We start from the raw sequence: 22,930 nt of genomic DNA, 5'->3' as shown, positions 1-22,930 counted from the left end.
GTGTGTGTGTGTGTGTGTGTGTGTGTGTGTGTGTGTGTGGGTGTGTGTGTGTGCGTGCCTGCGTGTATGTGTGTGTGTGTGTGTGTGTGTGTGTGTGTGTGTGTGTGTGTGCGGTTCTAAAAAAGGGGAGAAAGAGGATATGATTTAAGGAGACAAATGTATTTCTTAAAGTTCCCATGCTTCTCTGTATAGACTTTAAACATGTTTGATTTATATGGAGAACCGAAACTGGCATAAAATAAAAGCAGAAATGCCTACTAGGCCCAATAAATACATCAACGCACTTGAAATACACCAATTAATTTAAAATAGGATAACTTTACCACATGATTTTTTTTATTGACTCTTATTTTAATTTCAATTTTTTTATCTTAGTATTAATAAATTATATTTTTAAGCACATAATTTATGGTTAACCCAGTTTCATCATCGTAATCATATTTAGAACATGCTCGTTTCTTTAACACACTTATCTCATGCCTATCAACCATTCAAATATGTAATAAAGATAAACCAGTCTTGTTTGTAATAACAATGACACACTTCTAATACTCAAATTCAAATTTTAATTGTGGATTTTCTTTTGTTGAATCTAAAACATTTAAGGATAACATTCTCTTAAAGGCAGAAAATTATATTTTGTTTCCTAACGTGGTGCCTCCTCCAGAGCTTTTAGCCAAAACTTAACATATGGAGCCATAGAATGACACAGACGTTCCATAAATTAGAAAACATTTCCAATTTGGAAGTGGCAACTACATCGATACGCTGTGAAGTCCAGGAACTGATGTGACATGGAAACATATATAGCATGCATGTCTGCAGAACCTGAGAGATGCACTTTACATCTCACACGCTCCACACACGACATGCAGAAAAACTCTGCACCAACTGGCAGGTCTGGCCTTATGATTTGCACTTGTTTTGGAGCAAGGACGTGGACACCTGCCTGTCACCGAGGAGACTGTTAACACCTCTCTGCACCGATGTATTTTAGTGTCTGGTCCGACAGCTGGAGCTTGCTCAAAGTTGAGTCACGCAGCAGTGCAATTATTGCAAACCCAGCAGCAAATCTAGAACAAAATGATAAAAAAAACCCCCTGAAAAATAAAATCCATGTTTCCTGTGAAACTGAAGACTGTACTTTAGTTATTCCTGCTTCGTTCAGTCAACTAAAGCAACTCCTAAAACTGTAAGACATTTGTTATTAACTATACAAGACACTGATGGCTCAATATGAAGAATTGCTCGTTATGCTACAGGTGCATTTCAATAAATTATGATTTTATCAAAAACAATTTCTATAAGTGAAACTCACACAGATTGTTTTTTAATGTTCATGTTACAGTCGATTAAAACTGTTTATTTCAGAAAATGTTGTTATTCAGAAAACCAAAAATATTCATCAATATGGAAATTTTGTGACCACTTAATAGCCTATGCAATCATCATTGTCACAGCTGCATTCAATCATATTAAGGGAAAGTTGAATGGAAGGAAACAATGTGCACAAGCAGCAAGTATTACTATTATAAGAGGATTGTGAAGCAAAGCCCATTCTATGCATACAAGAGTATTTAGTCCACTACGCTGACATGCTTTCAGTACGATGGTATTTGTTCAATTTTTTTTTTTCAGAGAAACTGAATTTTGAGGTTTATGTAAGTCATGATCATCAAAATTCATCAGAATGAAAGAAAGAATGCGTCACCGTCCAATGAATCCTTAGAATAAATGAGATTCACTTCACTGTTTTATTACAAAAAGTCTTTCAATTCAACTAGGTACGACTTTACATGATCAAAATAAAGGATGGAATAGATTTTAAATTACCCAGACCAGTTCCCTGTAGCGCCTTACAGCAGTAAAGGAAAGTATTGGAGCGCCCCTCTGTGATTGGTAAATTAAGTGCAGTAGAAAATGCAGGAAAGTGAATTCAGAGGTTTATTTTTTTTTCTTTTGTTTTAACCTTACATAACCACAAGCACACACTGAATTAAAAAAAACAAAAAACAAAGAAAACAAAAACTTTACCGAGTTGATATGTTTGTACCGTAATTTTATTTTAAAGATCTGAATAGATGAGACAACACTTTAGCTGTCTTTGTGGAGAGAACATTAAGGGAGAGAATATTAAAGCCTCTCTGATGAAGCGTCCTCATCTGATAATGCCCAGCGACTCAAAGTTAGCCATCTGAATAATGAAGAAGTGAGAATGATTATAATGCACCCGACATGGTTTCAGAGTGGGTGTTGGTTTTATTTTGGTTCACTTCCTGTTAAGTTTCTTTTTCTTTGAAAGAGATCAAAGATGTGGAGCTTTCAGAAACTGTTCTTCACTCTGTGTTGTAAGTTTTTAAAAAAAAAAAAAAAAACTATTTTATATAACTTCTTATCTCTGTGTCAGGAGGAAGGACACCGATTGAGAATATCTGATGCTGTTGTCAGACTTTTGATGTCAAAATGTTTTCTTATGCTGTCTTCTCTCTGCAGCAGCTCTGAGCTGTGTGCGCAGCGCTGCAGGTTTGATCCGCGTGTTTGGATATGAAGGTACAGATGTGAAGGTTTCCTGCTCGTATCCTGAGGGATATGAGAGTTACCAAAAGTACCTGTGTAGGAACGACTGCGATTACAGCGACGTCCTTATTACAACATCACAAACAAATAAACCCAGACACTCCATCTACGATGACAAAAGGACCAGAACCTTCACAACAACAATTTCTAACCTTCAGTCAACCGACGCTGGGAAATACTGGTGTGGGGTGACGAGGAATGGAAAAGATCTCTACACCGAGGTAAAACTAGAAACGAAACAAGGTATGTACATTTTTTTTCTTCCTTTTTTTTTTACCATTTCAGTTGCTGAATAGTTTTCAAACAGGATTCGTGACTACCTGAAGGGGCAAGGCTGTATGTAAATGTTTGCAATATTCAGAACGGGTGGCAGTTGAGTAAAATTAGCACAATGACAGGATTTCCTCCATGTCTAATGATTAGTTTACCAAACCTCTGCAGTGCTGCTACTTTCAGCATTTCAAACAAAGCATTGGGATGTAAGTAGCATGAAAACACACACACTTTGCAAGCAGAAGTGAGTAGCTTCATTTCATACAGAACTGAAAACTTCACTAGTCTTTACGAACTGAGTGAATTGTTTTTAAGATCAGCTACCAGGGTAGAAAAAGAAAAGAAAAAAATGTTTTTCTTTTGACAATAAAAAATACTCTCCTACAAAATAACGAAGTACAAATAAGCAGCTTGGACTACAGCAACACCTAGAAAAGTATTTCCAAATGTTTTCCAAATTTGATTGAGATTTTAAGTTATAGACCATCAGTAAGTTTCACATGGATGTAAAGTGGAAAGAAACCAAAATCAGAAATGTTCACGCTTTGAGCTCCTTTTACTTTGTCGGACCAAAACAAAATTCAGCTCTACCAATTGCATGTAGAAGCCGACTCATCAGTGAAACGTGTGAACGAGACGAATGTATTTTCAAGGCCTTGATGCTCCTCATATAAACAAACAGCAGTGGGTGCAAAAACCAAAAGTCGTGCAGTTCTCTGCTTGTTGAATGTGAGTGCTAATCTAACAGCTCATGAAACGGGATCACAACATTATTTTCCTGTGTTGGTAGCCTGTAGGGTTTAGCAGCGCTTGCTTTTGTTTGGAAATCTTCCAAACAAAAGCTTTGGAAGATCTGGAAGATCTGGAAGATCTGGAAGATCTGGAAGACGGCACCTGTGTGCATTTACGCGTCGCTGCTCCAGATTGGTTCACAGGTCTGAGCCGCCTGCATGCAACACCTGCAGGCGGGAGGATTTCTGCTGGATTTTATTCAGATTCATGAGAGATGCAGCAATACTAAAATACTTCATTAAAAAACTGATCTGTGGCTGTATCCGCCCCAAAAGAAGAGATCAGTTGTGCTTTATCTATGTGGGGTTTGGGACTAATCAGATCGAGTCGGGAGTGAAGGAGGTTGGTGCTAAAATTAATTATTCCCTTTTTTGTTTTTTGTTTTTGTTTTTTTTTGACTCAGGCGGCCTTTACTTGAGAATGGTTAGACGGGAAAGTGGGTAACGAAAGATCTGGAAGACATGTGGCAAGGTCATCAGGCTGGGACTCGAACCCGTGACGTCCGAGTCAAGGACTAAGGCCTCCATACGTGGGTTGTTATTTACCCCCGCCCCCCAATACAGCCCCAAAATTTAACAATTACTTTTAATATTTATCTTTGATTGGCAGTTATGAAAAGCATAAAGAGAATTAATAGACTCTTTTTCCGACTGCAGCGAGTTATAATAAAGTGAGAAAGCGAAAGCGTTAGCAGTTGAAAGAGTCCACGCAATGTGCTATTTATGAAGCCGCTGCGTAACTGCAACATGCGACATCATCTTTTCGTCGTAACCTGCATCTTTTACTTTGTTTACAGACAGATGCTGCGACACGGTGAACAACATCCAAGGTAACGAAGACGGTTCAGTGACCATCAGCTGTCCGTACGACTCTCAGTCTGTCAACAAGCTGAAGTTCTTCTGCAGAGGAAACCGGCCCTCCACATGTCTACAGCAGGCAGTGATCACCTCTAGCAACACACAAGATGGACGATTCAGACTCTCTGATGACAGGAAGTCAGGAATATTCACAGTGACCATTTCCAGTCTGACCCTGAAGGATTCTGGGTCGTATCTTTGTGGAGTCCAGAGAAACTCAGGATTTGATGTTTTCACTGCTGTTGAGCTGGAGGTCAAAGGTGAGAGATCAAATTTATGTACTTGTAATGCTTATAAAAGTCAAACACTTTTAAAAAAAAAACAAATTTTGAGGAAAAATGTAGACCTATAAACACTATTTTCTATAATAGTGTTTATAAGCCGTTTAATAATTTTATTTTGTGTACTTTCCAGAATGGTGCTGTGTGAAGTCAAAGGTAATTAGCAAAACTGCAGGACATGAAGTAACCTTGCAGTGCCCTTATCCCCCTAATCACCAAAACAACAGGAAGTTCCTCTGCAGAGGAAGTCAACGCAGCAACTGCACAGACATGATGAAGGGTCAAAGCAGGTTCTTAGTGCACAGTGATTTCTCCGGGGCTTTCTCGGTCAAAATCACACAGCTGGAAGCAGGAGATGCCGGAACGTACTGGTGCCGTTCAGAGCCAGAATGGAACGTCGGAAATTACACCCAGTTTCATCTGTCTGTAGGTGAGAGGCACACAGGTCATGGAAAGGACAATTTCAGTAAATATATCGAGCAAAAGATATATATTTATATCTTTTATTTTAAGAAAATAAATATCTAGCAAAAGTTCAAAGCTTCTAAAGTTACTTGTTGTCCATGTTGATGGATTAAAAATGAAATAGATAAGAACAATAATATAAAAAAACTAAACTATATGATCACTTTTGAAACAAGACAATCTAGAAAATAAAATATGTTTAAAAAATAGTTTTGCATTAAAAAAACTTGCTTTGCTGCAAGTCCATCCAAGTTCCATCATGAACGTCGCAATGAAAATGTAACACTGAGCCTGATGATCGCTTTCACAATCTGTTGTTTCATTGGCAGCCACAGTAGAAGAGGAACAGAACGCGGCCAAAAAGAAAACGCTCCAGGCGCTGCCAACCCAAGGCATCACAACGGGTGAGAAAGTCAAAAGTAACAGAAACCCAAACCCACAACTGAAACCGAGAATAAAATACCTCAGAGCTTTTCAACACCTCTACAGAGTTTGACTGAATTTATTTCGGTTCCACGTGACTCTCAGCTGTTTACAATCATCTCGCTTCCTTTGGAGGAATATTCACTTCAGACCATAAATGAGAAAAACATTTTTGTATGTCAGTTCACCTCGATTTCGCCGGGATGTTTGACCCTGAACAAAGCAAATCCGAACTTCTCATGAGACTTTTTTTGTTTGTTTGTTTCTTTGACAGGTTATCAGCACCAGAGCAGCACAGTGAAAACTGGCCTGACAGCTGCACCGCCGGTCTCTAAGGAACTCATTGAAGGTACGGCGAGTTTGTATTTTAGTGGAGGTATTCTTCAGGCTAGTAGCTGAAGGTATTTCTGTTGCTTTCTAAATATTCCAGTTAAAACCTAATGTTTCCGACTTTGGTTTTTGGTTTGATGACGGTTGGTATGACAGTGGTTTGGTGGTTTTGCTTCACAGTTTGACCTTGAAAACATTTCCTATGCTTATTAAGCACAGTCATATTTATATACTCTCCTCTGAAGTCAGGCTCATTTCTAGACATTGTGAGTTAATATCTCATCATGGAGAAATGATTACACAACACACATCTTTTCATTGGCTTAAGGTATAAAAATTGAGAGCAGAAGTTTACAGTTTTTTGGATTTTTTTCCTAATCCACACAGGGTCAAGTTGTTTCTAAGTATCTTGTTCACAAGGGATGGTAAGATAGAGAGAAGGATGGACAGATTGAGGCTTTGACTGCAGTAATGCAGGCTCTGCACTGGTTTGTTGAACTGTCGGTCGATCTACAGTTCAACTCTCACCTGGTGAGATATGAATCAGAACCGATATCTTGTCACGACAAAACCAGGAAGTCTCCCCTGGGGGCCGATTTCACATATTTACAGATTGTGAAAGTGTGAATTGTAAGATTTCCAGTTACGTCAATAGAAAGAGGGGAAAAAAGCGAAGAAGACGTGAACGTGTGCAACGAGATTAGTGCTCAAAGTTAAAAAAAAAAAAAAAAGGCTTTTCATTTCCACTACTGTGCATCAGCTCAACCCACCAGCATTATAAAAACATTGTATTTTAGACTGTTTTGTAATGGACTTCCAAATTGTAATAGAGCTTCTAGTAATAAAACAAAGCAATTGATTTATACTTGTGAACCGCAGTCAATGTTTTAAGGAAGTGACATAGCTTTGTGTTAAATTTATTGTTTTTCTTCGTTCAGGGCTTCCAGACGTCGCTCTCTATTCTCTCGCTGCCGCCTTCGGTGGGCTGCTGCTGCTGCTGACTGTCATCCTGGTCTCGGTTTTCAAGAGCAAATGTGGCAAAGTGAAAGGTGAATTTAGAGCTTCCTCCGTTGTCCCCAGTTCAGTCAGATGCGTGCGCGCGCAGACGTTTTCTCGTGTTTCGTTCTGTTCCAGGAGTCGGAGTCGTTGCAGACGGAAAAAAGCTCGACTTCGTGGAAGAGCAGGAGGTGTGTGGGGGAGACGATGTAAGAAAACTAATGTCCAAGGTTTTGTGGTTAAAGTATTATGATCAATCATACAAATGTGTTTACACCACATTCTGTGGCACAATAAAGGGGGGGCGATGTGAACTTAAAGCTTTATATTATAATACTTTTTGGTACTATTGGGATAATAATAACTGATAGGCTTTTCCAGGATTCCCCTTTTTTTTATCTCCATCCATCTGTGCATGAACTCTGACCCGTTTCCCCTTAACCTCCTTCCTGAATGCATGCCCACTGCATAATGCTGCCACTACCATGTGCCAATGAACTGTGTTTTTAGGGTGATCCGCAGTGCTGGATCGTCTTATAAAGCCCAATGAAGTTTAGCTTTAGTCTCGTCTGACCAAAGATGCGTAATTAGCAGAAAACACGAACCAGTTTTAGACGTTTTTTCCAAAATGTCTGAAAATCCCCTCCACTCAACTCTATATGAATATGCTGCACATTTTCCACAATATTCTAATTCTTTGAGATGCTGAAGTTTGGATTTTCATCAGCTGCAGGCTACAATAGTCAACATTTACAAGAAATAAAGGCTTAAAATATGTCACGGCATGACTAATTAAGCTGCATTTACTTTCACTTTCTGCAATGAGTGGGTTAAAATAAATATCAAACTTTTTCACAATATTCAAATGTTTACAGATGAAATGAAACTGAGGGGGGAAAAAAAAACCAAAGCGTTGCTATTTTTTGCGAGGCAGTGCACACCACGTCCATCGGTGTACGTTTATAAAATCATCTCTGCTGCATCATGCACTGATGAAATGTGATCCACTGTTTCCTCCAGGTGTATCAGAATCATGACTCTATAGCGATGAGATCACAGCAGATCGCCTCGTGGCAACAAAATGCCAGCTGTCACGTCGATGATGTGGATGAAGAGGAAGCCGACTACAAAAACGTCACAGCGGCTGAGGATATCTACTGCAACGAGGGTTTCTATAAGTTAAAGTGATGGAGAGCAGGTTCAGCGCTAAACCAATACACAGATAGTCGGTTTTAATGTGTGGCTTCTCTGAACATATTCAGAGGAGAATATTGTCTTATTTTAATGTTTCTTTTTCACTGCACACATTTGTGTTTGTGGCTTGATTTTATTGAAACAATCATATTATTATCCATACAAAAAAGCTACCTGTTACCCACTTGTAAATACAAGCAAACAAGTAGAGATGAAAGGAACACACATCTTATTAACAGTTATATTTCGCATATATATATATATATATGTACATTATGTTTATATGTATTATTCTGTATTAGTGACAGTTTACTATCATTGTCGTTCAATCAAATGTGACACAAAAGTAAATCACAGGTTTCACATCTAATTTTTGACCTGAAAATGTGACTAAAGGAAAAATAATAGGAGCCAAAAGAAAACAGCACTTTAATTTAAGTAGTGAATATGTCTTTTTATTTTTTCTTAAATAGATTAGTTTCTTTTAAGAACAAATCCATTTAAGCTTAACTAGGTCTGATGATAAGAGAAAGATAAAGACATGCAAATAATGAAGCTAATAAGCGAAAATTCAACCTGGAAGACTCCATCCCCTCCGTTCGTCCATCGGCGTCATGCTCATCTCAGTCCTCAGCGCTGGACCTCACCTGGCGTGTCCAATCATCAATCAAGCTCAGCATAAAAGGATCCACACCCAAGTCGTCGGCCGCTTCCCAGCTGCGTTCAACCCACCACCGCCCCTTCTCCACCCACATCCTTCAGCTCTCCAGGATGGCACCCTTTCCAGACCTTCACCACCAGTGTCGGGCCCCGGGGGAGAGCATCCCTAATCGGTTATCGGGATGTTCATCGAGTTCACATCAAATCTCAGCTCAGATCAGCTGCCGGGGCCCGAGCGCCAAAGAACTGTTATTCATTGCTGTCATTAAATCTTTTAATTGTTCCTTTTTCTTCGTCTGAGTCTTTCCAGATTGAATTGATGATTCCTCCAAAAAAAAAAAAAAAAAAAAACTTTTAGTTGCGTTTAACTTCCTTCATGAACACAGAAGCAGAAGTTGTTCCTCTTTTCTGAAAAATGTTTTATGAGAATCACTTTTGCTGACATAGATGAAGTTGACATTGAAATAGAGTTTATTATTTGGACATTTTATGACTCAGTTTGTATAAAAACAAACAAAAAAAAACATCTTGGCATGTCATGTGCCAGGGTACCAAGCCTTTTTTTGTTTTTGTTTTTCAAAGTCATTTTCAACATGAAATTAGTTTCATGTATTTAATTTCTGGCAACTTACTATTTTTTTGAGAATGGAAACCTTAGTTAAAGAATAGCTTAATAGGAAGTATTCAGTGTGGAGAAAGAATCAGCTGACTGTGTAAAGGAATCAGCCATGTTTTTAGTTGGCATCAGAGGGAAAGTCTGAGGTCATATTATCCGATAGATTCGAATGAACAATCACAATCTGTTGAACATATATTCAAAAAGGCATTTCTATTTAAATAAATAAATAAATAAATAAATAAATAAATAAATAAATAAATAAATAAATAAATAAATAAATATATATCTGAATCAGATAAAAAGTTCTGAAAGTCGTGTCTTTGACAAACAGGAGAAATATCCAGCACGGGCCTTGCAGGACCTGAGAGATGAATTGTTTTCAGCTAATGGCTCTTTGGGGCCCAAACATTGTGTTCTTGTCCCGCTCTTTGTCCTGGCATTCTTAAAGAAACCGGTCACTAATTACCACTGATGTTCCACCCCGGGGCCCGGCGGCATTGGCGGGCATTGCCCGTCCGTAGAGTCAGCAGTGGCCCCGCCTGGACTGGACGCTGTTTGTTGTTTTTACCTCAGAGTTGCCAACTCTCTGTTACTCATATATCGATTTGATACAGAAGGAGCTTCCGCACTTTCCATATCTGTGGCTTCCGTCACTATTTTCAGCCATTAAAACTGTTTAATCCGTTGTTATCACGTCGTAACCTGCTTTTCCGAGCCGCCCTCAAACGCAACATGAGCGCTAAGATGCTGGGTTACACCTGTGCGGCAGCGACGGAGACCTGCACAGGTGTGTTAGAATCACGGCAGCAAACCAGCAAAACGCAAATAATTTTTCACAGTTTTTCCTCCTAAACTAACCGACTGAGTTGAGTAAAGCTGTTGGATGCAGGTAAAGTTAGCTAAAAGATGACTAGCTAATATCAATACAGCACCTAAAGCTTGTTAACTAGCAGCCTGTAGGCTACTGATGTTGTCTATTTTCAAAAGTGGGTAGTAATTGTTACATTCACTTGAGTAACGTTTTTGGAAAATAAAAAAGGTACTTATAAGAGTTGTTTTAGTTTTCAGGGGTGGATAAAAAAAAAACCTGCGCTGAGCAGAAAGTACACAGAAACAGTCAACCCCTAACGGGATACTTGATGCACAGCAGAGAGGGGGGCATGGCTGTTGTATTGTATCCAGACCCGCTTCCACCCCACCCCTCGACCTCCAGCCCTTCCTCACCCAGCCAGCCACTAGCAAATTCATCAAACTCCGTCGATCCCCAGAGCAAAAACAAGCATTAATGCAGATAAATCCTCTACAACAAGCTGACTGCTGTGAAGGTGAGCTGCTTTATTGGGCAAAGATGTTTATTATTAGTTGGACTTTCTTCACACATGATTTTGTCATTAAGTTTGGAACAATAATTTTTCTGCAAACCTATAGTGACACTTTTTTTTTGTGAAATACTGATAATTCATAACTTCTTGTTTGCAGCGTTCAGGTACAACGACAGAGTTAGCTGCTTCAGTATTTCCGGTGTCATTATTTGAGTTGGTCTCGTTAATTCCAGCCGATAGTAAAATATAAATAAAAAACACCGTGGTGGCCACTAGATGGTGCTGTTGCTCCAGATGTCCACCTGTGGATTCTTGACGTCTAACTCTTGGAAGAGTACTCAATCTCTTGTTGAAATAACTAAAAGAGTTAAATAAATTCAAATTCTAAAGTAAAACCAAATAGACTTTAAAACAATTTAGATGTGCCCAATTTGCTCTGAATGTTTTGTTCACTGCATTAACACTGTTTCCTCAAAATATTTCTCTCTGCTGTTTGTCCTGGTTTTTGCTCTAGTTTCTTGTCTTCATGAACGATGTGGAGCCATCAAAACCTGCAGCTCATGTTGTGCAGTAAGTTATCGAATTTGAGTTTGAGAAAATGTTCTTGTTGGATGTTGATTTATCTTCTTGTGACAAGTTTCTTAAAAACAAATAATCTTTATTTCTACCAGGTGATTAAAAAGAACAATGCATTTATTTCATGGGAATACATTTGAAAATGATACTATTTGTATACGATTATACAGAGTGTTAGAGAGAAAAAAATACATGAAAACTTGTTGTCTTCTCTCTGCAGCAGCTCTGAGTTGTGTGAGCAGCGCTGCAGGTTTGGTCCTTGTGTTTGGATACGAGGGCAGAGATGTGACGGTTTCCTGTCCATATGATCCAGGATATGAGAGATACCAGAAGTACCTGTGTAACAGCAGCTGTGGTTACAGCGATTTTCTTATCAGATCATCACAAGAAAATACAACCAAATACTCCGTTTACGACGACAAAACAACAAGAGTCGTCACAGTGACCATCTCTGATCTTCACTTTGATGATACTGGGAAATATTGGTGTGGAGTGACCAGAGCAGGAAAAGACATCTACACTGAAGTACAGCTGGAGGTAAAAGCAGGTAATTAATAAAACTCTTAATACCTGTATGAGCTTACAGGTAGATGGACAATAAGGGAAAAAAGCTGAATCCAGGGAGGTTGGTGTGTGTGAAGGTGGATGGTGGAAACTAGGGAATGATAAATTTTGGTTACTTTTCCACTAATTTTATTTCTATAGTGTAAGGACTGTCCTTAAAAATGAGAAAAGGCGACAAATTAAAGGCAGAAAAAGAAATAAGGGGAAAGAAAAAATCTATGAATGATCCACTTTGATTCCTTTTCTTTGTTTAAATAATTAATTGATCAGAGTTATGTTGGTGAACTTAAATAAAGACATGACCATAACACCAACTAAAATATAGAAATAAAATGTTTTCGATTGAAGAAAGCATGAAGACGGGGGCTGGAGAGTGTTGCATTTAAATTAAATCATGAGATTTAAATAGAAAATTCACATAGATTAGAAGAGAATAAGATTCATACGGCTGAACGCAGATTGCCTAAAACAGAACATAAAAAAAATGCAAAAAAACCCCCCCAAAAAAAACTTTTGTTTTGCTGTGACATAATTTCAGTATTTAATTATTAAAAACTTAAAACACATAATATGAAAATTCTGCTATTTCTGGGTTGGAAAGTTTTTAAAGATTTCTACATTTCTGTCTCTTTGCTTCTTAGAATAACAATTTTCTGTAACTTTTGCTGTAAGTAACAGTTTTGTCTTCCTATCAGACAGATGCTGCGACACGGTGAACAACATCCAAGGTAACGAAGACGGTTCAGTGACCATCAGCTGTCCGTACGACTCTCAGTCTGTCAACAAGCTGAAGTTCTTCTGCAGAGGAAACCGGCCCTCCACATGTCTACAGCAGGCAGTGATCACCTCTAGCAACACACAAGATGGACGATTCAGACTCTCTGATGACAGGAAGTCAGGAATATTCACAGTGACCATTTCCAGTCTGACCCTGAAGGATTCTGGGTCGTATCTTTGTGGAGTCCAGAGAAACTCAGGATTTGATGTTTTCACTGCTGTTGAGCTGGAGGTCAAAGGTGAGAGATGAAAGCTTTACCTCAAATTCGTACTTTATAGATCCACTAATAATGGTTTTGTCTTGTATCTGAAAACAATATTGCAGGACATTTTGAAAAATGGCTATACACCTGCATTTGTTATTATATCTGTATTTAAAACATTAACTAATTTATTTTCATTATTAACCAAAGTTTTTGAGTTATTTTGGAGTGATATTGGACTCCTATACATATTTTACATTGAGCCTCCTGGCAGAAAACGGTCCCCACAACTTATAGTGCTGCACATGAAAAAGATTTACACAAGTTTACCAAACATCGACGCCACGTATGTCCTCGGCTGATTGTTGCAGACCTTGATGCTGCAGCATGAGCATCAAGAGAGGGGCTGCATTGTTATTCATTTATTATTTGTTTGACATAGTTGGCCTCATTTTACTTCTTGGTTGTCACAGAGAAAGGAGAGCAAAATGCAAGTAGAGAAAAAGAGCTTGAGGATCTGCCACCAAGCATCACGACAGAAGGTGAGAGAGACCAGACCACACACACACACACACACACACACACGCACACATGAAACAGAGAAAGTGGTTTCACTCGGCCTCCCTGTTGCAGCAGGAATGGTAAGTTCAGCAAATGACACTTGTGGCCAATGTGTTGAATCACAAAAATGTATTCAACACATTTGGTAACTCCTCTGCTTTAAACCTGTTACCACTTGTGACTGAGCGGTTGAGGACGACTGTCTTTGCAGATGTCTTCCTGTTGCCTGGCAACCACAAAGCATGTGACTTTGGCTCCTTCAAGGCTCAAATCGAAACTGAAACAGAAAATGAGTCTGAGTTGACTGTGATGTCTGTAGAGATGCTAGACCTTCTTCAGTCGACTAGAATATGCTCAGTGATTCTAAAGTTTCTCCCAAACATTTTTCCATCTTGTCGCAGACGGTGAGGTTTTGAAAAACATTTGTTTCTGTGGGCAAAACATGAGGAAACGGGGGAGAGAGGGATCTTATGGGACATCAAGTCCTGTTTCTAAAGGAGCGGGTTTGCTTTTACTGTGTATGTGTGTATTAACATTTTTTTAATTGTCTTTTTTTTCCTCTTTGTTTTTCTATTAAAACATCATCTGATAATCTTTAGAAATTTCAGTGCTCAGAGTTCAGTTAATCTGAATGTGCTGAGATGTTTGGCTGCTGAAGACAAAAGATCACAGTAAAAAAAAACCCAATCTATTAAAACTGAGTTTTTATTTCTCTAACAGTGTATCAGCATCAGAGCAGAACAGTGAAAACTATCATTTCTACCACACCACCAGCATCAGAGGAACAGGCTAAAGGCACAGTGTGTGTTAATGTCTGAATGTGTACAGATTTAATATATCGAGAGGCCGCACAAACAAAACCCTGCTTGCTCTCCAGTCGTCATCTGGATATTAAAGTCGAGGGTTTTTGAGATTGCTGCTGACTTTTTGCGTTTCATATTTCAGGAAGTGAATGTGAATAAAATCTATATCAGGAAGCTTTAAAAAGTTGCAAGTGTAAACGCCACAAGTGTTACAAGTGTGTCATATTTACTGGCAGAATTAAATATCTTTTATTTTATCTACATCTATAAGCCCAAAGCTGTTATTTCCACTGGCAGATTTTGTTTTTAAAGTTATTCTCAATCAACCACAAAATTAGTTGCTGACATGAAATGAAACAATGTAAACTGTGTGAGTTTTGAACAAACTGATATGTGTTAATTTACGTTCAAATAAAATATAAAAACATCTTAATGTTGTCGCTCTCCAGCACCTCTGAGCAGCGCTGCAGGTTCGATCCGTGTGTTTGGATACGAGGGCGGAGACGTGAACGTTTCCTGCCCCTATGATCGGGGATTCGAGGGTCATCAGAAATACCTGTGCAACCACGACTGTCGTTACGCCGACGTTCTTATAACGACGTCGCAAGGAAGTAGTGGAAAATACTCCATTCACGATGATAAAACAACAAGAATCTTCACAGTGACCATCTCTGACCTTCGCCTTGATGACGCTGGGAAATACTGGTGTGGAGTGACAAGAATAGGAAGAGATATCAGCATTGAAAGAGAGCTGGAAGTAAAACCAGGTAAATGTTGAAGTCGACGGTAAATATTAGGACAAGACAAGTTTTCTGTAACTTTTGCTGTAAGTAACAGTTTTGTCTTCCTATCAGACAGATGCTGCGACACGGTGAATCAAACCCAAAGTACTGAGGAAGGTTCAGTGACCATCAGCTGTCCGTACGACTCTCAGTCTGTCAACAAGCTGAAGTTCTTCTGCAGAGGAAACCGGCCCTCCACATGTCTACAGCAGGCAGTGATCACCTCTAGCAACACACAAGATGGACGATTCAGACTCTCTGATGACAGGAAGTCAGGAATATTCACAGTGACCATTTCCAGTCTGACCCTGAAGGATTCTGGGTCGTATCTTTGTGGAGTCCAGAGAAACTCAGGATTTGATGTTTTCACTGCTGTTCAGCTGGAGGTCAAAGGTGAGAAGCCAAGCAGACTACCTCGATTTTTATTTTTTGTGATCTTACCCTGTTTTCTCTCAACAAAAAAAAAAACAAAACAATGTTGCTATTTTTATTCGTCAGAGTGGTGCTGTGCAAAGTCAAAGAACATGAGTGGCGTAATGGAGCGTAGCGTAACCTTCCAGTGCCCTTATGCACCCCAGCATCACAACGACACAATGTTCCTCTGCAAGGGAGACGGAGCCAGCAACTGCACAGACATGATGGGCCAAAGTAGGTTTGTTCTGAGCAACGTTTCCTCCAGCTCTTTCTCTGTGACGGTCACAAAGCTGGAAGCAGGAGATGCTGGGACGTACTGGTGTGGCTCAGGCCCCGAGGCGAATGTTGGAAACTTCACCCGCTTTCATCTTTCTGTAGGTGAGAGAGACGCAGACGTAAAAACGACCTCAGTTTCCTGTGCAGTTTTGTACATCAGGTGTAGAGGTCACAAAGTTAAAACTGGGACCAAAGTTCAGCACCAGTGGGATTCAAGTTCTCTTGGGTTCGCGCAGACTTGCAGGATAAGTGAATCCTCACTGGTTTATCACCAACTGCATGAGATCATGTCAGACTGTCTGGGTGTTGTGTTCGCGACGGAAGCTGAGAGCAGATGCTTCCCGCATGAAAACAGAAAAATAAGTTACACTATCGAGAGAAAACCACCAGGGGAAAGTATGTACTGAAAACATAGTAGTAGTTTGTCTACACATTTGAAGGATTATTTATTTATTTATTTATTTTTGCCAAGTACAAGGCATTTATTTTGCTGTTCAGGGTTAGGACCTGGAGACATTGATTGGTTAATGTCAACTGCGAAGAGCTTAAACCAAAACTTCTTGAAAATGTCTTTTTTTCTATTTATGGCAGACGCGACTCTCCACCAACTTCCACATCCAGCTTTCTATGCCCTGTTTGCTTTAGCTGCTGGGCTGCTGCTGATGGTGACATTGGTCCTAGTTAAAGTTTACAAGAACAAATGTCACAAAACATTGAGAGGTGAGCTTGTTTTTTGTCTTCACCATGAGCAATAAGAGGTGTATAAGTAAATTTGATTATTTATGCTTTTTTTTTTTTCTTTCAGAGAGAAAAGTTTCCAGATGAAGAATCTGAAGCTTCGGTTTGCAGACACATCAGCTGATGGTTGGACGACGTGCGGAACATCTGCAGACCAAAGTTTTGTCTGCGGGTCGATGGGATCATATAATGTTCACTGGACTATTTAAACTTAAATTAATTTGATTCTTTTTTTTTAAGTACTCAGATTTTATTTTTTAGCAATTTTTTGGGTCTTATTTTAGAGCAATTTTCATACAACAGTGTGTTTGTCAGAGGTGAAAAAAGGGAAACGAGTACAAACGGCTAACCCAGCAAAGTAAAATAATTATCTCACAATGTCAAACTACGTACAACTGAGGAAATGCAATTGTATCTGTAATAATGAATAAAACAAGACGAGTATAAACAGTATAAAAATGTCAAAACTCTAAACTGCACACCTAAACGATAGAATAAATAAGAATGAACTGGAACTTTGAATTAAATGTATTCATGAGGCTCAGTGTCCAGTGATGACAGGAAGGCAACAATATTCGCTCTGACATTTTCCAGTCCGACTCTGAAGGATTCTGGGTCATATTTTTCAAGCACGGCACTCTGGGACATACTGTGACCTCCAAGTGTCCTTGTCCACCTCATCATCGTAACAAAAAGATGTTCCTCTGCAAAGGAGACCAGAGCAGCACGTCTTACATATTCACGCTGACTGCACAATGTTCACAGCATGATGATACAAATGTAGACTAAACTACTAATACTGTAGTTTACAAAGCCGAAAATCTAACAACCAAAATGGATATATGGTTTTTATTTTTTGCATTAATTCCATTTTCTTAGACTTGGTATGTTGCTTGTTGCAGAGAAAGAGCAGAATGTTATGTTAGAAAAGCCCAAAATGGAAGGTGAGATGGGGAAATGAAACTGGATTAGTGGCAGAGTTCACAGAAACACATTCTCGCCTTCATATGTGGCGTGTTCATATTTAATGTCTTCTCTACTCCAAAAACGCAGTCTAAAGAGTTCCCCTTAATGTGACCAAAGTCGCCACTTAATTTGCTGTCGATTTGAAGAAATGCAACCGATCAACCTAAAAAAAAAAAACATGTTTGATTGAGCTGGTTTTAAGATTTTACTTAAACAGACTGAAGTTCCTCTGATTCAAAAAAACAAGCTTATCAGTGAAAAGTGGACTTAAAGTCAAATTCATTCTTTTAATCCATTTAGATGAAAAATCTAGTAATTAAAAATCCCTCAGTAAAGTTCACTCAGTTACTGATGTATCTAATGTGCAGTGTTTGCTCAGTAAACACATAATCCAGCTTATTTTATGCTACATCCCATAGGTCCAAGTTAGCATCTGCAGATTAGCAGAGTATGGAAACCAAGGAGAACGTGATTCCATCACTGGGTCAAAGGTCACTAAGGTAGGGGCACCAACATGGATGAGATTTGACCTGTGATCCTAAAGGCTCTGGAGACGGAGAGCAAAGAAATGAGGGAGCCTCTGCTGTATCTTATCAAGGTTGGACTAAAAGAAAGTTTTCCACTCTGAGGTAAAAACGCATAAATTAATAAAAAATAAATTTGAAAGAAATCCAGCCACGAAATTTGTCATGCGCATATGGAGCCACATATGACTTTCACATGAATAGAGCGCTCATGTTCTCTGTTTACATGCACATTGGGGCTGTTTTAGCAGCGTGGGAGCAGATAATTGGGTCAATAATATTCTGAAAAACCAATTTTGCTGCAACCTGCCGTTTTTTAATGTTGGCCTTTTTTCACACTTTGTTGGAAAATCTGATGTATTAACTTGACATGTTAAAAAAAAAACAGAGCTGGACTGTATTGCAGTGTGGTCCATGCTAGAAAAAATTAACATAGCGTTGCATATAAAAACTCTAAATTTGATGGTGGTGTTGTATTTTAACTTGGAAAAAACAGTTTCGAATGATAATTGTGCCTCTTTTGATAGGTTTATCATTTTTGTGAGGCAGCAAAGTGGATAAAGTTTCTGTTCTTCTATGTCTATGTTTGGACACAAATGAGCAGAGCTAACCTCAGGAAGCCCAGTGGTTTCCTCAAAATATTTCTAAGAGAAGAGTAACTTTGCTTCTGCTTTAGTTTGTCTGTTGCCTTGAGGAACAGAAAGATGTGGAGCCTTTATAACTTGATCCTCATGTGCAGTAAGTTAAAGTATTTGATCTTAAATATGTTGCTCTTATTTAGTGGTTTGATTTATTACCTCCTGATATGATCTAGTAAGATAGCTCAGCTTTTTTTGGTACACAACGAAGAAAAAAAAAACATCTGAGATGACGGTTAATGATCTACAGGCATCAGACTTTGAGTGTTTTAGAAAATACAATTAAGCATCTAATAACATATAATTACTAACTTTTCATTTTAGCTGCTGTGAGTTGTGTGACCGGTGATGTAATCCCCGTGTTCGGATATGAGGGCAGCGCTGCAAAGGTTCCCTGTCCATATGGTCCAGGATATGAGGATTATGAAAAGTACCTGTGCAAGAACGACTGCAGAGACGATGATGACGTTCTTATTAAATCAAAAGGAAATAACAACAAATACTCAACCGACGATGACAAAAGAGCGAGAACTTTCACAGTGACCATCTCTGACCTTCGTCTAGATGAAGCTGGAAAATACTGGTGTGGAGTGACCAGAGACTTAACAGATATATACAAGGAAGTAAAGCTGAACATAAGACCAGGTAAAAGAATAAAGTTCAAATAAAAAGCATGAAATGTAATACAGTCCAGCTGTTTAACAACAGCTTTGCTCAATGTAACATTTAGCTAAATTACAGTTGTTAAAGTATTGTTTCCTTGTCCTATATGGTATATTGTAAGTAACACAAAATAACACTCTGCAGCACCTTCAGTGCATTGGCCATAGAAAATAAGGCTGAGTATATAAAAGCTCTGAAACGCTTTTGTTTATGCAGAAAAAAGAAAACTGTTCAGAAAGGTGAACTATGCAAACAGTGACATTAAGACATTCATGTTCTGAAAAACATACTGTATGTGTTTTTCCTCAATACGTCTGATAGTTTACCGCGTTGTCTTCCTATCAGACAGATGCTGCGACACGGTGAACAACATCCAAGGTAACGAAGACGGTTCAGTGACCATCAGCTGTCCGTACGACTCTCAGTCTGTCAACAAGCTGAAGTTCTTCTGCAGAGGAAACCGGCCCTCCACATGTCTACAGCAGGCAGTGATCACCTCTAGCAACACACAAGATGGACGATTCAGACTCTCTGATGACAGGAAGTCAGGAATATTCACAGTGACCATTTCCAGTCTGACCCTGAAGGATTCTGGGTCGTATCTTTGTGGAGTCCAGAGAAACTCAGGATTTGATGTTTTCTCTGCTGTTGACCTGGAGGTCAAAGGTGAGAGGTCAAACTAGCTACCTTTGTTGAGATCAGTTGTCATAGAGGAGTGTGATATGAACCTTCAATATGTCGTTTTTTGTCAGAGTGGTGCTGCGTGGAGTCAAAGAACTTGAGTGGCATTGCGGGACGTGCGGTAACCTTCCAGTGTCCTTATCCACCTCATCATCGTAACAATACGACGTTCCTCTGCAAAGGAGCGCAGCGCAGCGACTGCACATACATGACTTATCAAGGCAGATTCACACTGCATAATGTTAACGCCGCCTTTTTTTCTGTGGTGATCACAAAACTTGAAGCAGAGGATTCTGGGACGTACTGGTGTAGATCAGACCCAGAGTGGATTGTTGGAAACTACACCCAGTTTCATCTGACTGTAGGTAAGAGCATGACGATACACTGCAGCTAGGCCTTCACTCAAGGTGATCTTTTTATTGCTTTTAAAAATTTAAACTGAACGTAATAGTAATGTTTTCATTCATAAAGCAGATTAAAAATCTCAGATAGTTAGAAAAATTGTACAAGCAGCTCATGCTTGTACAGAACCAGATATTTTGATGTACTGATTGTTGTGTTGTACTCACAGTTTATCATTGTTGGTGTGTTTCTTGTTGCAGAGGAAGAAGAACAGCGTGGTTTGTCCATAATAGAAGGTGAGATGGTGAAATGAAACTGAGCTTGTGGCAGAAAAGCCACACATTCATATTTAGCATGTTCATATGTGGTGTGTATTTGTCAGAGTCGATTGCTCTCTCAACATACCACAGCCCCTTTGACTCATACCTCAGATCCAATAGATGAATTCAACTAAAGAGTCTCCCTTATGTTTACTAAGGTATCCACTTGTATTGCTGTCAATTTCTAGAAATCTCACAGAATAACCTCAAAAACATGATGTGGTTTGACATGACCTGCTTGGTCCAAACAAATGTCACCTAAACAGTTTTATCAGAGCAAACTGGTGTTAACCTGATAAAAACCAGGCCCATGTTCTGGGCTTTGCTTCGTAAAGAGGATCTGGAGAGAAACAAGAAACGAGAGCAACAAGGCGAGGAGTCGATGATGTTACTCAGTAATGTTACTTTTGTTGACTCATCTGTCTGTGTAGCATTCACTTAGAAAACTCAGAGTCTGGCTTGTTTTGTTCCATTTCATATGTCAGCATTAAGAAACACCCATTCAGTTACTTTCTGATTTCTTCGAAATCCTAAACATAAAATATTTGTTTCATTTCCTGATTCCTTAGTAAAGTGACACTATTCTGTGTTTTCCAGGCACATTGTGCATTTCTATAAAATAATCAAGTAACTACGTTAACTTCAAATTACGACTTAAGAGAATTCTGGCTTCCTAATTTAATGCCCTGAAACTGCCTGTGTCTTTTTAAATGTCCTGCTTTCTCTGAAACTCCTCCTTCAGGAAGTCATCACAGCATCGCTCCTCAATTAACCTTCTAATAAAGTTTTTATCGGCTTTGCACTGAGAAGCAGCTCCTACAATGAGCTTAGCACACATGCACAGTTCCACCAGGTGTTTGCTAATTTCTGCTGGCTAGTCTGAAGGACTATATTTTATCTCTACACCTAAGCACCATCGTGAAACACCACAAACACCTATGTGCAAAACTCTTTCCTCTCTTTGGCCTCTTCCCAGAACCTATAAGGTGAAGTAAACACCCAGGACTGGACACAGAAAGGACAGTGGAGTCGTCACCTCTTACCACTGCAATCTCGCTTTTCCTGCAGCCACACTTTAAACATTTTCTACACAAACATTTGCTCAAGTTTCACTTAACAGCAGCCCCCAGTTGCTCTGAGTAATTATTATTCTCCCTTAACAGGCAACCACCTCACTTCTCTATGAGTAGCAGCTGCATACAGAGCCTGGAACCAAACGCTACATGCTAATTATTAAAATGCTAAATAAAAGTTCAATAAATAGTTACAACTTCTTGTGTGAAAATAGTGGATGTGAAACGCCATGCTTAAAGCGTGGTGCTACATGAAAGTGCTTGTAGTAAAATGCACATGTGCTCTTGCAAGTTAAAGTAAAAAAATGGTTTCAGCAATAGAAACTCTTCATTGTAGGGGAAGTTAAGCGTTTTGATGTGTTGTGTGCTCTGAGCTGCAGCCTTCAGTCTGGCTCCAGGATGGTGCGCTATTGTTCTCCATCCATGTAGACTTTGTAAGTTTAAACTTTCCCCATCAAGGTCATCAAATCTCTCTTGATCTGATCCCTTCTCTGAGGTCAAAGTGACAGCAGAGAGGACATGGGGTTAAAGCATCAGACAACATGATTCTGTAGAGCGGCACACTCTGTTTCTAAATAAAACTACGACTCAAGAACGATCAGATTAAGACTAATTGTAGAAAACAAGTCTGAGTGGAGCTTGTAAGACTTCAGGGACTTTTTGACAGCCCTTCCCACTTGCAGCAGCGTGGCGCTTTAAGGCTAATGTGTTTGAGGAAGTCAAGTCATTTCATCTTGAATTTGTTTTACTCTTTATCTGTGGCTTTCATCTCCAGCTCAGTACTGGCTTTTCGCCGGGCTCCCCGTTCTGCTGCTGATACTGATAATCATCCTGGTCAAAGTTTGCAGGACCAAACGTCGCCAGTTGAATGGTGAGCTTAGTGCTTTCGCTTTCAACAAAGGCAAATGTGCGTATAAACTGATTTATTTTCATTTGCTTCGCTTCACTAGAAGCAGCAGTCGACATGATCGCAAGCAAACTGGAGGCAGCAGATGCACAAGACGTGACGAGTGGGGAAGACGTAAGAAAACAAGTCCAAATGGTTTTTTTTTTTTTTTTTACACGGCCCAGTACCAACATGAGGCGGCACTTCAGATGATTTTATATGAAAACTTTAGTTGATACAATAACAAGTCGAAACCTTTAAAAAAACATATTTCTGGTAAAAAAAAAAAAAAAAAAAAAAATTTTAAAAATTTTTTTCCTAATTTAACAAATTTTTTTTAAAAAAGGGCCCACA

The 22,930-nt window shown here is 39.1% G+C and overlaps 3 protein-coding genes across 4 annotated transcripts in view; all 3 read left to right on the top strand.

Moving 5' to 3' along the window:
* The first annotated feature begins 2,284 nt into the window (after positions 1-2,284).
* On the top strand, positions 2,285-8,600 carry LOC106962547 (polymeric immunoglobulin receptor-like). The gene is made up of 9 exons (XM_015057015.1): positions 2,285-2,348; positions 2,494-2,820; positions 4,439-4,759; positions 4,914-5,210; positions 5,575-5,649; positions 5,943-6,017; positions 6,937-7,047; positions 7,133-7,203; positions 8,015-8,600. The coding sequence occupies exons 1-9, from the start codon at positions 2,312-2,314 to the stop codon at positions 8,180-8,182; spliced, it is 1,482 nt and encodes a 493-aa protein (XP_014912501.1). The 5' UTR covers positions 2,285-2,311; the 3' UTR covers positions 8,183-8,600.
* Positions 8,601-10,581: 1,981 nt separating this feature from the next.
* Positions 10,582-16,936, top strand: LOC106962542 (polymeric immunoglobulin receptor-like). 2 transcript variants are annotated; one of them, XM_015057012.1, is made up of 11 exons: positions 10,582-10,792; positions 11,304-11,359; positions 11,589-11,912; positions 12,625-12,945; positions 13,383-13,451; positions 14,191-14,265; positions 14,723-15,040; positions 15,128-15,448; positions 15,554-15,847; positions 16,337-16,465; positions 16,551-16,936. In XM_015057012.1, exons 2-11 carry the CDS (start codon positions 11,323-11,325, stop codon positions 16,568-16,570), a joined length of 1,908 nt encoding a protein of 635 aa, XP_014912498.1. In that variant the 5' UTR covers positions 10,582-10,792; positions 11,304-11,322; the 3' UTR covers positions 16,571-16,936. The 2 variants fall into 2 exon arrangements, with proteins under 2 accessions (XP_014912498.1, XP_014912497.1); XM_015057011.1 differs by having other exon boundaries at positions 10,583-10,792; positions 11,586-11,912.
* A 173-nt stretch (positions 16,937-17,109) lies between these two features.
* The window catches only part of LOC106962543 (polymeric immunoglobulin receptor-like), a 9,717-nt gene continuing 3,896 nt past the window's right edge, over positions 17,110-22,930 (top strand). Inside the window, exons 1-7 of the mRNA XM_015057013.1 lie at positions 17,110-18,711; positions 18,936-19,256; positions 19,620-19,940; positions 20,027-20,320; positions 20,558-20,593; positions 22,466-22,561; positions 22,641-22,711. Coding sequence (XP_014912499.1) covers positions 18,678-18,711; positions 18,936-19,256; positions 19,620-19,940; positions 20,027-20,320; positions 20,558-20,593; positions 22,466-22,561; positions 22,641-22,711 — 1,173 coding nt within the window. The 5' untranslated portion in view covers positions 17,110-18,677. The remainder of the gene's footprint in view (positions 18,712-18,935; positions 19,257-19,619; positions 19,941-20,026; positions 20,321-20,557; positions 20,594-22,465; positions 22,562-22,640; positions 22,712-22,930) is intronic.

Source organism: Poecilia latipinna, unplaced genomic scaffold (assembly GCF_001443285.1).
Source record: "Poecilia latipinna isolate Pla-1442-1.1 unplaced genomic scaffold, P_latipinna-1.0 Scaffold1429, whole genome shotgun sequence".
Lineage (NCBI taxonomy): Eukaryota > Metazoa > Chordata > Actinopteri > Cyprinodontiformes > Poeciliidae > Poecilia > Poecilia latipinna.
Note: the sequence above shows the minus strand (reverse complement) of the source record. Positions and strands in the feature narration are given on the sequence as shown.

Excerpts from the sequence above, each read along its gene's own strand:
- LOC106962542 (XM_015057011.1), top strand. The coding sequence starts at position 11,323 with ATGTGGAGCCATCAAAACCTGCAGCTCATGTTGTGCA. Across the intron at positions 11,913-12,624 it reads ACAGCTGGAGGTAAAAGCAG|ACAGATGCTGCGACACGGTG; the intron begins GTAATTAATAAA and ends TCTTCCTATCAG. Across the intron at positions 15,041-15,127 it reads AGAGCTGGAAGTAAAACCAG|ACAGATGCTGCGACACGGTG; the intron begins GTAAATGTTGAA and ends TCTTCCTATCAG.
- LOC106962547 (XM_015057015.1), top strand. The coding sequence starts at position 2,312 with ATGTGGAGCTTTCAGAAACTGTTCTTCACTCTGTGTT. Across the intron at positions 2,349-2,493 it reads ACTGTTCTTCACTCTGTGTT|CAGCTCTGAGCTGTGTGCGC; the intron begins GTAAGTTTTTAA and ends TTCTCTCTGCAG. Across the intron at positions 6,018-6,936 it reads CTCTAAGGAACTCATTGAAG|GGCTTCCAGACGTCGCTCTC; the intron begins GTACGGCGAGTT and ends TTCTTCGTTCAG.